The sequence below is a fragment of the Sycon ciliatum genome, chromosome 1 (assembly GCF_964019385.1).
Source record: "Sycon ciliatum chromosome 1, ocSycCili1.1, whole genome shotgun sequence".
NCBI lineage: Eukaryota > Metazoa > Porifera > Calcarea > Leucosolenida > Sycettidae > Sycon > Sycon ciliatum.
In genome coordinates, this window is record NC_088643.1 from 61,930,884 (window position 1) to 61,944,580 (window position 13,697).

At 47.0% G+C, this 13,697-nt stretch overlaps 1 protein-coding gene across 1 annotated transcript in view; it reads left to right on the forward strand.

The window, feature by feature from the left end:
• The first annotated feature begins 1,245 nt into the window (after positions 1–1,245).
• LOC135804746 (uncharacterized) overlaps positions 1,246–13,697 on the forward strand; it is a 28,184-nt gene continuing 15,732 nt past the window's right edge. Inside the window, exons 1-6 of the mRNA XM_065318699.1 lie at positions 1,246–1,688; positions 5,049–5,197; positions 5,848–5,960; positions 7,008–7,187; positions 10,307–10,345; positions 12,204–12,299. Coding sequence (XP_065174771.1) covers positions 1,486–1,688; positions 5,049–5,197; positions 5,848–5,960; positions 7,008–7,187; positions 10,307–10,345; positions 12,204–12,299 — 780 coding nt within the window. The 5' untranslated portion in view covers positions 1,246–1,485. The remainder of the gene's footprint in view (positions 1,689–5,048; positions 5,198–5,847; positions 5,961–7,007; positions 7,188–10,306; positions 10,346–12,203; positions 12,300–13,697) is intronic.

Here is a 13,697-nt window from a genome sequence, read left to right on the forward strand (position 1 = left end):
GATCCATGTTTGGGGGTGTTTTGGTCAAATTTTACAACAAATCAATCTGTGCCATCTCTAATCACCATCAATAGGAAATGAACGCTCGGCAAAGGGCAACCATGATCTACAAATCATCCAAACACAAGAACAAATTCACATCGACTGCACTAATTTTCAATAAAATATCGTATCACATGTTGCCAATTTCGATCAAGGAGTCGTAAAATAACGACTTCCGTAACGAAACCTAAAATTGGTTCTCCCCAGCTTATGCCCTAGTTCTGGACATGACAACAAGCCGTTTCGACATCCCTAGAACATGGTCTTTCCACCCATGCAAAGCTCAGGTTGTCTGCTTGAGACTGAAACGGGACTTGCAACAACGTCTTTCAGATTTGGGCCGCAGGACTACTACCGCCATGGTATACCCACGCCACGTGGCCACGCGTCGTATTTTACTTTTTTATAGCAGATCATGATGGCGCCGGCCGTGGACCGTGGTACGTGGACGTACGCGTGACGTGCCTTGACATCAGGGAGGTTCTGCGTGAAACGTAGAGAAATCACGTAGAGAGCAGGTGTCTGGGTTAGAGTCTACGGCTTCGCGTGTTTTGGCTCCAGATTTCTACGCGGTCCCACCTTGGCGGTTGCTGAGGCGGGCATTCGCATTTGATACCATTTGCCTCTGGTTTTGTCTGTATTGGCTTCGTCTGTGCTCTTTTCATCCTACTACTAGTAGTTTTCAGTCCGCTATTGGGCGGCTGCACTCCAGCTCTGCTTTGCAATTCTCTTAACTTCTTTTTCGTTTTTTACCAGGCGTGGGCCATCCCCTGGATCAAAATGGGTGCCTTATTATTTTTCTTAACAAAATCATCCGTTCTCTACGTTGTGGCACACGCAGAGAAAATGCGTACGGATTTGCTGGGTATCGATCAACTGCATGCAGAAAACTGCCAAATATGGAAGGGGAAATTCCCAGTACACATTCCACGTGACTTCTCTAGGTGAAACGTAGAGCAGAACAGCATTTCTTTACGTTACGGGAACGCGAAGAAAGTTCGCGTGATTCTTTGCGTCGCGTTCCCAAAACGTAGAGCAGAACCTCCCTATCATCTGACGTCATGACAATCATAGTATTAGCGCTAGCGCGGCGGGCGGCCGGGCGGCGGGCGCCCGATCAGTTGCCTGTTTTTACCGATTCTCGCTGATCTTCAAAACACACACGTACAGCTATCTGCAAGAGTACTCTTGCTATCTGCTTGTTATTGTTGTTCATGTAATTGTTGTGAGAGCTAGAGGAACAGTTCTATTTTATTGTATTCTTTTCAAGTTGAGCATTCGTCTTCCACTCTATCGTGATAACTGGCATACTGATTAGGCAGTGCTAGTAAATAGAAACATCCACTGTTTCGAGTAGTGTTGTAGTCTGTGTCATCCGAAGAGCAGGATTGCCTTGTCGTCGTACATACCGCAGTAGCTGCTGTCCGACAAATTTTGATCAGAATGGCAAAGAAAAAACAATCCAAAAGTCAGCGTCACATGGAGGTAGGACATAAGCGCGAGGAGCGGTCGGCAAAGCGAGCTTTGAAACATGAGAGACAAAGCAAGAGAGAAAACTACCTGGAAGAGGACGATGTTGAATTCATCAGCTTTGCTAACCAGCTCCAGGCAATTGGCTTGAAAATCAAGGATGTCCCGGGAGATGGGTAAGTACGCAGTGCAAATTGTGCAGATGTACAGTGCATTTCAAAACTATAGACGCGTAGGGTTTTTGAAATATTTCAAATTTGGCTGGAACTTTTTGAGAATAGTTTTCGGAATATTGCTCAGGATCGCTCCACAATTACTCTCATAGTTTCTAAAGGATTGGATAACAGACGCCCAATTTGGAAAAATTTATGCACAAAGTGATCACAGATTTTATGTGGTATAGATGCTGGCATAACGGTTTTTGCCTAGGTACGCGTCTATAGTTTTGAAATGGACTGTAGTGTGCATGGTATCCGGCAAGCTGAAGCAAAACCAAGAGTATATTTTTTGTCATGGTGCAAATAATCCCTGGAAACAGCGCTGGTCTCTGTGATAATAGGGCTTGAAAGTGCTACGTCACAGCATAGCAACAATTTCAAAAATTCAAAAATTGGATCCACTTGGATCCAGTTTTTGTATGGATCCAAGCACATTTCAAGCCGTCTTACTCTCAGCAAGGTGATGTTACCAGTGAAACTGACTGATTTGGCTACTGGGGGCAGGGTTACAACTGGTGGCGAAGTAAAAGTCACCCCTGCATACGACATGAGTGGGTTGCTATGCACCCACATACTGAGGCAATAGCAAAGTCACACCTTAGTGGATCCAAAATAGAAATCTGATGTCAACTTAGCACTCCCTGGCCGTTTTTGACGTCATCACTTTCAAGCCCTATAAAAACATGGTACTTCAAAAGTTCAAATTGAATTGATGGTAGAATAGTAGGGCTGAGTTGGGTATCATTTTCTTCGGGTATCAGGCTTGGGTAGTTTTCCACGGGTAGCACGGGTGCCCGATCGGGTAATGTTTCCATGGTAACACCACAATGCAACCCTTCCCTAGGCCCTTACAGTAACACACTCAGACTGGGTAGACCTACATAATCATTGTATGAGTATTACGTATCTTATTGACTGAGTACGAGGTCAATAATTAGAGGGAATAAAAGCTTCGCCTCGGCCGAGGTCTTTTACGAGGTTTTTATTTCCTATACTGACCAAGTACGAAGTCAATATTAGATTTATCACGACAAACAGTCCGTATTTCAAATTCCAGAACGATAACCTGAGTATTAACCTCATGAATCCCGGTTTTATGATTGCACAACCGGTGCACCATCACCTACTCATACACTGCAGTGACCATGCCACACTAGGCACCGTTCAACTGCGCAACCCATAAGCAGTCAAATATAAGCAGTCAATAGAGTAGGGATATCAGCGAACGCACTGCGCAGCCCATCTGCGCAGGTCAGGCTGGCCTATCTACGCGCGGCCGACAAGAAAACTCATGAACCCTTTCATTTTTTTGCAAAATAAATCGTGCGAAGAAGATGCACGGAATGGCTGAAAACTAGGCTTAGGAAAAGTAGCATCCAGAGACTCTCCAACAAACTCATGGTCCATCGCTTCTGACAATCGCAGCGAAGACATCAGGGAGCTGATTGCAGCAACTCTCTACCAAGCGCGACGCTGGTTACTCACCAGGGCAGAGCGCTTCCATCGCGCAAGAAATGGCCGCGAGCGAGAAATGCAAGTCCGATTTTGGAACGATCCAACCAGGGTAATCCCTTGAAAATTGGCCTGAACACCTCTCATACTGGTGTTTCACGATGTGCAAACTTTCAGAGAAATCGACCGGGGAGAACGTGGTGAGCTCGTGGGTCCTCCTGTATCGCGTATGATTTGAATGGTCGCGGGGACAGAAGAACAGTAATTTTACGACTCCCAGCGGTGCAAACAGACCGCGGCCATGTTTTCTCTGTCGGCCGCGATCACGTTCAAAAAATCGATGACGCAATGCATGCGCAGAGGCCTGCGCAGTGCGTTCGCTGACATCCCTAAATATAGCCCTAAGGAGTGAAATATGCAGGAATATTTGATTGCTTAGGTATAGCGAAAATCAATGGGAGTCAATACTAAGAGAGTGATAAATGAATTGATTTGTACACGTGCACTGTACATGATGTCATCTGCGACTTCGGGTTTTCGTGTTCAATTCTGTACCCGTCTACCCGAGGTCTTCACGGGTGGCACGGGTACCTGACTACCCGTGCCCACCACTATAAAATAGTGCATGTACCGTGTGTACAAGTATGCATGTTTGTGATTAAAAGTGCATACATGCATACTTGTGCCTACAGTACAATAAACATGCAAACATATGTTTGTACCCTGAGGTCGTGAACAGAGCACCCTACTCGCTCGATTAGATCCCTCTCTTGAACAGACTTAGCCCCTGTCTGAGAGCCGATGAAAAAATAAGGCCCTCTCTTGAATAGTCCCCCTCCCCACCCCTTGGTCCTGTAATCAAGTGCATGCCCCTCCCCACCCCTTGGTCCTGTAATCAAGTGCATGTGCAAGTTTGGTAATGTTCTTGTCCACGTCAGTTTACTGATGGTTTCAAGATGAATATCTCAGTTCTTGTTGCAGTTTCTGCTGGGTCACGGTGGTTTAAACCGGTAGTACACTTTAGGCTACGTTCGTTTTTTGGAGTAGAGTAGAGTGGATGTTGGAAAAAGAAAGGAGAGTAGATGATAGTTTCCGAACGCAGATCTACGAGTTTCGGTAGAACGTCGATTTTACAGTACGATACATGATATTTTGTGGGCAACAGCTCTCATGGTCCCACAAGGACAGAAATGCCGTACCTCTACCGCCTTCTACCAGCCTCAAACCTGGTAGAGCCGGTAGAGGAAAGCAGAATCTACCATTTGGTGTAGAAAAAAACCAACACATCTACCGAATATCCATCAGTTTGAGGGAAAGTTGCAAACGGGAAAAGTCTAAAGAAAAAAAGTTGACTGTCACCACCAGGACTCGAACCAGGGACCCTCGCTTATGGACATCTACCATGCTGGATGACGTAAATGTGCCAGCATTGAAAAAAAATAGGGCCCTCTATTGTAGTATTGAATAGTGTCTTCATGTATACAGTAGTGTTGATGTGTCATCCTTGTTGTCAATACCGCTACCTGCATCAGTATACCCTGGTGTTGATGTGTCATCCTTGTTGTCAATACCGCTACCTGCATCAGTATACCCTGGTGTTGATGTGTCATCCTTGTTGTCAATACCGCTACCTGCATCAGTATACCCTGGTGTTGATGTGTCATCCTTGTTGTCAATGCCGCTACCTGCATCAGTATACCCTGGTGTTGATGTGTCATCCTTGTTGTCAATGCCGCTATTTGAATCAGTATACCCTGGTGTTGATGTGTCATCCTTGTTGTCAATGCCACTACCTCCATCAGTATACCCTGGTGTTGATGTGTCATCCTTGTTGTCAATGCACTTTGTTGTCACTGGTACCTTCAGGAATTGTCTGTTCCGCGCGCTGGCAGATCAATTGGACGGCGACATGGCAAGGCACGGCCAACACAGGCAGGAAACTGTCCAGTACATGATTGAGCACCGGCCCGACTTTGAACCGTTTGTGGAGGACGACGTCCCGTTCCACCGCCATGGTAAGATGCGATGTGTAGGGCAGGGCATGCATCCCAAGTTGTCTGCTCTCTGCATATGATTCAGTTGAAGACTTGTTCACTTTTGGCCAGTGAACTGTTAGCTTTACTGTGCTCTGCATAAAGTAGAGAGTAGGGTTTTGTTTTGCTGGCACCCAGCAGATTTTGACTCGTATCTTCCAGTTGATTTGATATCCTACTTTGAAGTACACACTTAGCGCCGTACCCAGCACATCGTTTTCATCACAGAAATTACTCCAGCCACTAGGTCTGTTTTCATCAGTCTGACTTGGAAGTTCTCCAAAGCTCAGTTGTCTCATGATTGCCCAACTACTGTACAGACAGAACATTTCGCCGGTCAATAATTTCGTCCAACTCCAAAGAAAGGGAGTTCATCTGGTTGTAAATTTCGTCTGTGGATCATAAGAGTGTATTGAAAAGCTGGACAAGTCGACATTCGTCCGGCATTTAATTTAGTCCAAAAGCTCCTTGGACGAAAAAAGACGAAATTAAATTCCAGGGGAATATTTCTGCTTGTACATGAATTTTTAAGTACTAGTTAGTTACAACAGAGTAGAAGTGTAGTTCATGTGCGGAGTAAACCTTTGACATATGTTCACCCTGCTTTTTGCTCTCTGATCTTCTTGTTGCAGTGAACAATCTTGCCAAGGACGGCACATTTGGTGGCAACGACAGCATTGTAGCATTCAGTCGCAATCACAACGTTGATGTCCTAATTCACCAGCACAATGCTCCATTATTACATGTAAAGGTCCACCCATGAATACCTACCTTTCCTCTGAGGCCAGCCCTCCGCCTTCCTCGTGAGGGTGAATGTCACATTCCCGCTTGTATTTGTTTGTACTTATATAAGCATTCGAAATGAATGTTGGGGCTATACGATGTACAGTCAGACCTCGCTTATCCGGTCCTCGTTTATCCGGATCCCTCGCCATCCGGAAGAAAATCGTTGGTTACCGATGTGCAGCATATGTTATGCATACAACATAACCGGACCTCGCGATCCGCATACCGGTGCATGATTTCGTGTACAAACTGGTTAAAATGTGTACAAAAAGCTTTGTCGTATCCGGTTGCATGTGGCTTGCAGAAGCTAGAATCAGGGAGTTGTACAAGCAAAATGAGGTCCTTGACCTGCTGGGTGCATGCAGACAGCACTCAATTTCATGCACTTGTCATTTTTCTCGCTTGTTTTACATACTGTGCACGCTGGTTGTACCGCGTAGGACCCGTCTAGTCTACATGTACATGTACATGTATGTATGATGTCACTGCTTTTGACATGCCACATGCATGTACAGTATGTGTGTTCAGTTATCCGGTTCCCTCGCCTATCCGGATATTTTTGTGGAAAACAGATGTGTGCGGTTAAGCGAGGTCTGACTGTACCTTTAAAGTAGGGGCAATTTCAGCTCGAGTTTCATTAACACGAGTGTGGATCTAACCCTAGACATTTGGTGTGTTTTTCACGAAACGAATTACTTTGGTTCTTGCACAGCCACTCCCTCCCTTACCCTCTGAGCGAAAGATAGTTGAGCCCAATGTTGTCACTGGCAATGATTAGTGGCTTTGCATCTCTTTGTACTCTGAGACCAACACGATTGAGCTGGGCGCGTAACGCCGGGTATGCCCTTGTATTATTATTATTATATTATGAAATGACCCAAAGGCAATATGCCTATCGAGGGGTTCATTTGATTGATGCATGTGTGTGTGTGTGTGTGTGTGTGTGTGTGTGTGTGTGTGTGTGTGTGTGTGTGTGTGTGTGTGTGTGTGTATGTGTGCATTGCAGATCAATGGTAACGACGGCAGCAGCCCTGGTGATGTGCGTGTCCTGAATGTTAGTTACCACCACGGCGAGCACTATGCCTCTGTTCGGCGAATCACGGAGCCGGCAGCCGCCGCACACCCTGGTCATCAAACTCTGAGTAAAGGTTCTGCTGCTGCTGGTGGAATCAATGGAAATGGCAAGGTAAGCTGATGATGGTGTATGGATGGTACAGGGTACTACTCCCTCAGAGTTAACCAGGATCTTGTCCTGTAAAGCTGGATAACCCTCACAGTGGAGATTGGATGTCATGACACTCCTTCGGGAGAGAACAAATCAAGTCACTATAATTTGATCTCAGTGTCACGTAACCTGATCTTTACAATGAGGCTGCGTTTACACGACAACGCTGGGGGCGAAAACGCAACGAAATCCTTTCGGATCCATGGTTCATTTACACGGTACGCGGAGCAAAACGTAAAAGTTGTACACCAAAACGGAAGAAAACCAAAACGCTGGCCAAGGTGGAAGAATTTGAAAACGGAAATGTTCTGCCGGATAAATTTGGGTGTGTAAACAAACGTGAACAGTCGAAACGGTGTGCTGGCCTCGTTTTCCGTCACGTTTGTTTCGTTTTCGGCCGTTTACACGGATCCGACAATCCAAAAAGATTGTTTTTACAATTTTCGTCATGTGACGTGTGTTGTCGTGTGCCTGTTTTCAACCATTACTTGAGTGTGATTGGTGCTTCCACGGCAACACTTGGCACATGACGAACTTTGGCGGATCCTTTGCTCTCGTGTAGACGCTTAACCCTTTCACTGCCGCTGTCGACTCCAGTCAGCCCATTCATGCACTCTGAGTGCCGCTGTCGACTGCAGTCGACCAGCAAGAATGCAGTTCCCAGTGCCGCTGTCGACTGCAGTCGACTGCAGTCGACAGGCCGACTTCGCCCAGTTTGGGCCACTATTTTGGGGCATTGGAGATGTTTAGCTGCCATAGAGGGCTACTGGGCCCTGGAAGGGGTCCATATCCATTGAAATACGCTGCCAGGAGTAGGGGTTGCCATTTGAAAAAAATCGAACCAGCGTCGTTGAAAATGTGTATCCAATTTTTAGCCGAGCGGCGCTGAAAAAATCGGTTCCCACGCACTTCCACCGAGCTGAGTCGGTGCGAGTATTTTTCTCTTTCCCGTCAACTTTCTTTGCATAGAGCATGGAATTTGGTTCAGACTTGATGCCTAGCTATTACCCAAGACTCCAGGCGGCTATCCATTGCGACAGGCGGTTGGAGTCACGGGTAGGGAACCAAACGACGGATTCCTCACAAACGCATTTTGGATGCAGCTATGTACAAAATTGACGGAAACAGCGCTGGCGGCGCTCGCCGCGTCCAGAACTCAATTTTCCTGAGACCTAAAACGTTGCAATGGCGACCAGCACGGTCAAGGGACACTACAGGTATGTCAGCTACAAGTATAATAATATTATTCTTTCCGCAACGACACCTACCTCAATACCCGGCGATCTACTGCAAGCTGATGCGGAAGTGCATTACACCCGCGAGCGAAGCGCTTGTCAACGGAACAGGGAAGCGCTTCATTCTCCGACGTTGAAGAGATGTGCTTGGACTGCTGATAATTAGGAGAACAAAGGATCACCATGTCGGCAGAACAATCCGCGGCTGTTCAGCGACACGATCCGCCTCACGAAACGAGTCGCGACCGTTCCCCAAGTTTTCTGCAAGCAACAAAAATTGCGTCCGCAGCGACAGGACGAAAGTCTCTCGCAAACTGAAGTCCTGTTGCCACGAAGACAGGGAAGTTTCAGCAAGCACTTTCTTCTGCTTCAAGTGTTGTAGCTCTCCGGTCCACTGGCAGATCTTTCAATCCCACCGAACGAAAAACAGGATTTCCTTCTCTCTCCAAAACAACAACTAACTAACTTTACTTCGCAACTGGCCGGGCCGTACACATGGTGTACATGCAGTGTATGTAGTGCATGCGGCACGCGGCGCACTTTCGCATGACATGACATGACTTGTTGCACAGCGGCTGGCGCTAGAACGCTCAGCGTGCTTGTACTTCGGATTTTGCGATTTTTTTCGAGGGCAATGGCTTCCTTTATCAGTTGGCTACCTACGGTGTATACTTTAGAAAGCGATATTCCGTACAGAAAGTACCAAAAAATCCAGGAAAAGTTGGCCTTTCGATTTTTTGAACTGGAGGTAAAAAGCGCCTGGCACTGGGGAGTGCACAGCTCAGCTGACAGCCTGGCACTGAGTGCCTTGTCACTTGAGCAGTCAGCTGGCAGTGAAAGGGTTAAAAACGATACAAACGGAGACCACCTCGGATCGGCTTTGATCGTGTAAACGTACGAAAACGAAAAAAGAAATGCGGGACTGAAAACGGAAAACTGGCCGTGCGTTGTCGTGTAAACGCAGCCTGAGTATGCGATACGTATATGATCCGAAAGCCAGAAATCGATTGCAGATGTGCATGGCTGTACACGTATGTGTCATAAACATGTGCATACACTGCTGTGGACATTGAAATCTGGTGAGAAGTCAAGCAGCCACGGGGCCGTGCGGCTGTCCTTGCAGCCATGCGTACGCAAGCGGTACACGTTCATATGACTCTTATTGAGTGTTGCACACTGCTGGTCCATTTTTGCAGTGTGTACGTGAACTACAGTGCGTGCACGCAGTAAGGCCAGGGTGCCGGGCCCCGGTCATTCCACAGTAAGGGTGCCGGGCCCCGGTCATTCCACCGGATTTCAATGTCCGCAACAGTACACCCATGCATAGTTTAAGCCAAACGTATTTTAAAAGGTGCAACATACTGTGTGATTGAAGCCTGCCGGCGGCCCTGCAGTTGCTTGTCCTCTGGATTTCTAGAGGCCTGAGCAATAGCACTGCAGCATGCTGCTGCACGTGGGTAAGTAGGGAGGTAAGCCATTGCTGCTTGCAAGCCGTCCACTGCTTCTTGGAGTGACAGCGGTGGAGAATCTTCTTCTTCATCAGTTGAAGACGGCGTCGCTTCAGCACTTTGAAACCGTGCCGGCGGCTTGTTGCTGGCCAGGTATGACGGAGTCCAGGATGCCATCAAGGCTAACTCGCTTATTGCCGACCGAAAGTCCATTGTCCATATTAGTACACTGGCTGAAAGACAAATTGGGTGTGACAAGGCCAGACGCTTGCATCTGGTTCCAGTGAGACTGGTCTTCATTGGCACCCTCTTCTTGCCTAACCTTACAAGCAGCTTTCTAGTTACTCTGTGCTTCACCTATTTCTCTCTGCCCATGTACGTGTGTCACTGTGTGCAGTCTCGGCGCAAACCAAGACATACTGCCGGCGCAAACCAGGTATGTTGACCCTTGATTGGACTAGTCATTACGGCCTAATGTTCTTTTATACTGCCTGTAGTCTTCTGGCCACTGAGTCAAACTATGTTTGTTTGGGCAGCTGTACTGCTTCCTTCGTGACATAAGTCAAGGTGGCCAAACGAGTGTTGTCAGCCGCACTCAGCAATCATTATATTTATAACAGAGGGCTGAAAACAGGGTCGGAGCTATTAAAAGAACCCGAACTATGATTTTGCTCTGGTGCTGTGCGCCTGCCTGCACTCTTGCTAGTTGCCTTCACCATTTAGGCAGCACACTGCAGTCATGGATTGTTAAACCCTCATTTTAGCCAGCTTGACCAAAGCCTCATGCACTCCACCAAATTGTTTAAGAGAGCATGTCTGAGAATACCAAAGTATGTGTGCAAGTGGATCTCTCCGATTTCGCTCAAAATTTGCAGGTAGGTTCCCTTTGGGGTGTGGATCGATCGTGCAAAGCCCTTGAAAAAGTTTCTGAAGGGAACCTTGAAATTTGCATACCCCTCAAAAATGGCCGAAATATCACATTATTTATGGGTCTAGAAACGAGTCACGCCACAGCGTATACGAACAAGCTATGAACAAAACTCCATCAAGCCAACATTGCCTCACCTTAGAAGAGTTGCTGGAGCAGTACCGCTTAGCCACGCCAGCATCCCAGAAGACGAGGTCCATCACCCCCTGACGCCACAAATGATCGTCTTGAAAATAGCCAATTTACAAGCGCTGGCAAAACAGCCAGCTACGTCCTCAATTGGCCAGAACTATACACCGGCAGATAGTAGAACACCTCTTCTAGCGCTGAGGACATGTCCCCCATCTTCCTTTTGGGGTTTTCTTGAAATAAACTTTTTTGAATTTTTCCACTCGACCATGCTGAAATACGGCCAAAGTCATACCTGCGCAGGAAAGCTCGCCCCTCCGAGACGTCTCCTCAGCAATTTCTACTCCAACACTACTCCCAAGGCCGCAGAACAAAGTGTAGTGTTGACTTTGACAAGGAAAAGCAGCGGTGATAACTTGTCACTCCAAACGACAAGCTTCTCCTTGCGCCACCAATAATTTTTTGTGCGACTGTTGATGCAAAAGTGACTGAAGGCCTGAGCGCAGTTTTTGAATTTTATTGCAAGATGCAAGATCATTTGTGGCGTCAGGGGGTGATGGACCTCGTCTTCTGGGATGCTGGCGTGGCTAAGCGGTACTGCTCCAGGAACTCTTCTAAGGTGAGGCAATGTTGGCTTGATGGAGTTTTGTTCATAGCTTGTTCGTATACGCTGTGGCGTGACTCGTTTCTAGACCCATAAATAATGTGATATTTCGGCCATTTTTGAGGGGTATGCAAATTTCAAGGTTCCCTTCAGAAACTTTTTCAAGGGCTTTGCACGATCGATCCACACCCCAAAGGGAACCTACCTGCAAATTTTGAGCGAAATCGGAGAGATCCACTTGCACACATACTTTGGTATTCTCAGACATGCTCTCTTAAACTACCCATACGGGCCCCCTCTTGTGTCATGCTGCATTTCAGTTGCTTGTGAACATCCCGGATTTTGGACGACCCCCCCCCCCCCCCCCCCAAATGATGCAAGCAGCGCATTCCGCTCTCAAGAAGAACCATAATGCAGAGTTGCACACTCTGGTTGATGTACTCTTGCTCCTACACTGCTTATGCGTGTACTCTGTATCTTGTCTGCCACTTCAAACTAATACGTGGAGAGAAGTTAGCACAGAGGACTGGTGTATTGCATTACGAAACACTATCCAATACAATATAAACCCGGCTCTAAATGTATTTCTTCTGTTACGTGTCAACTACTTGTTTTCTTGTTGTTCCCACCCAGTTGAAGGAAGCACACAAGCCTGCGGCTGATGATAGCTCACGGCAGTCCATTATGGAGCAGTTGGTCCCGCAGCTGATTGAACTTACTGGTTGTGAGGTATGCTGGATAGGGCTACTACTAGTACTCGGCTTTGTTTGCTGCTTGTGTACTAGCAACACCGTTTAGTTTCCAACAGTGGTCAGGGTCTGCAGACTGTGCAGAATACAGTTGATGCTCGTATGATATAACTATAGTGCAGTTCCCGCATACTTATGGGCATGTCCTGTACACTAACTAAACCCTCCCATATCCAGGCATCTCTCTCTCTCTCTCTCTCTCTCTCTCTCTCTCTCTCTCTCTCTCTCTCTCTCTCTCTCTCTCTCTCTCTCTCTCTCTCTCTCTCTCTCTCTCTCTCTCTCTCTCTCTCTCTCTCTCTCTCTCTCTCTCTCTCTCTCTCTCTCTCTCTCTCTCTCAAGCGAGCACCCTTGCAAATCCATCGAGTAGTATTTTCTTTACTACTAATACTATACCTCCTTCAGTCGATGCCCAGATAAGAGGGGCTGCCAACACGAGCTCCCACACTAGCTATTCCGTATATGGGTTAGAGATCTCTCAAAATGATCAACTAGCCGCTACCTTGTGGCGACTGACTTCTGGCCATGATGGTAACGGTTGATAACTTAGCCCTTTCCGGGTTTATGACGAGTATACTCGTCATGCAGACCCCATCGCATCTGGGCAATGCCAATGACGAATACTCGCGCTATACTTTTATGACGAGTATACTCGTCATGCAGACCCCATCGCATCTGGGCAATGACGAATACTCGCGCTATACTTTTTGTACAGTCCACTTACCGTACGCACTGATAGATCATTGTACAAACAGTCATAACTCTGGAGTGGATTATCGCATCGCCAAGACCTATAGCTCATTGGAACGGTCTTGGAAAGGGCTTTCCAGAGGTGTTTTCGGTGTGGCGATAGCTCAACAAATGATCAAGCGGCGATAAATTGAACGCGCGATTTCGATCTGAACATTTTTCTTACTTTCTGTCTGGCGATTTTTTTGCGACTTTCAAGTCATTCAAGGGGATTTCCCAATGACGTGTGAAAGGCAGCAGGACGTATGAGTACATCGTTTGAATCCCTTGAATCTTACGAGTTCGATGCGGTTTGAATCGTAGTTCTACGTTGAGTATGAGCCCCAAACCGATGGAAATAGTTGTGTGTGGTCTTGATGCCAAACTGGAGCATGACAGGGACACTGTTGGCGAGGCTAGGGGCGTCCTTGAGGTGCTGTATGCTCTGAAAGTACGTGGAAGATGACGAGCAGGAAAGGAGCTTTCCAGTCCGTTGAGAAACAAAAATGCTGTGACAATTTGTTTGTTGCTATCTCCACAATTGTACTGATGCACTGAATTTCAGTGCCCAAATGTAGTAAATGCACTGTGACCCTGAAAGGGTTAAAGGGGAACTCCGGTCCAAAATCACCCCCATTTTTTATAGCGGAAT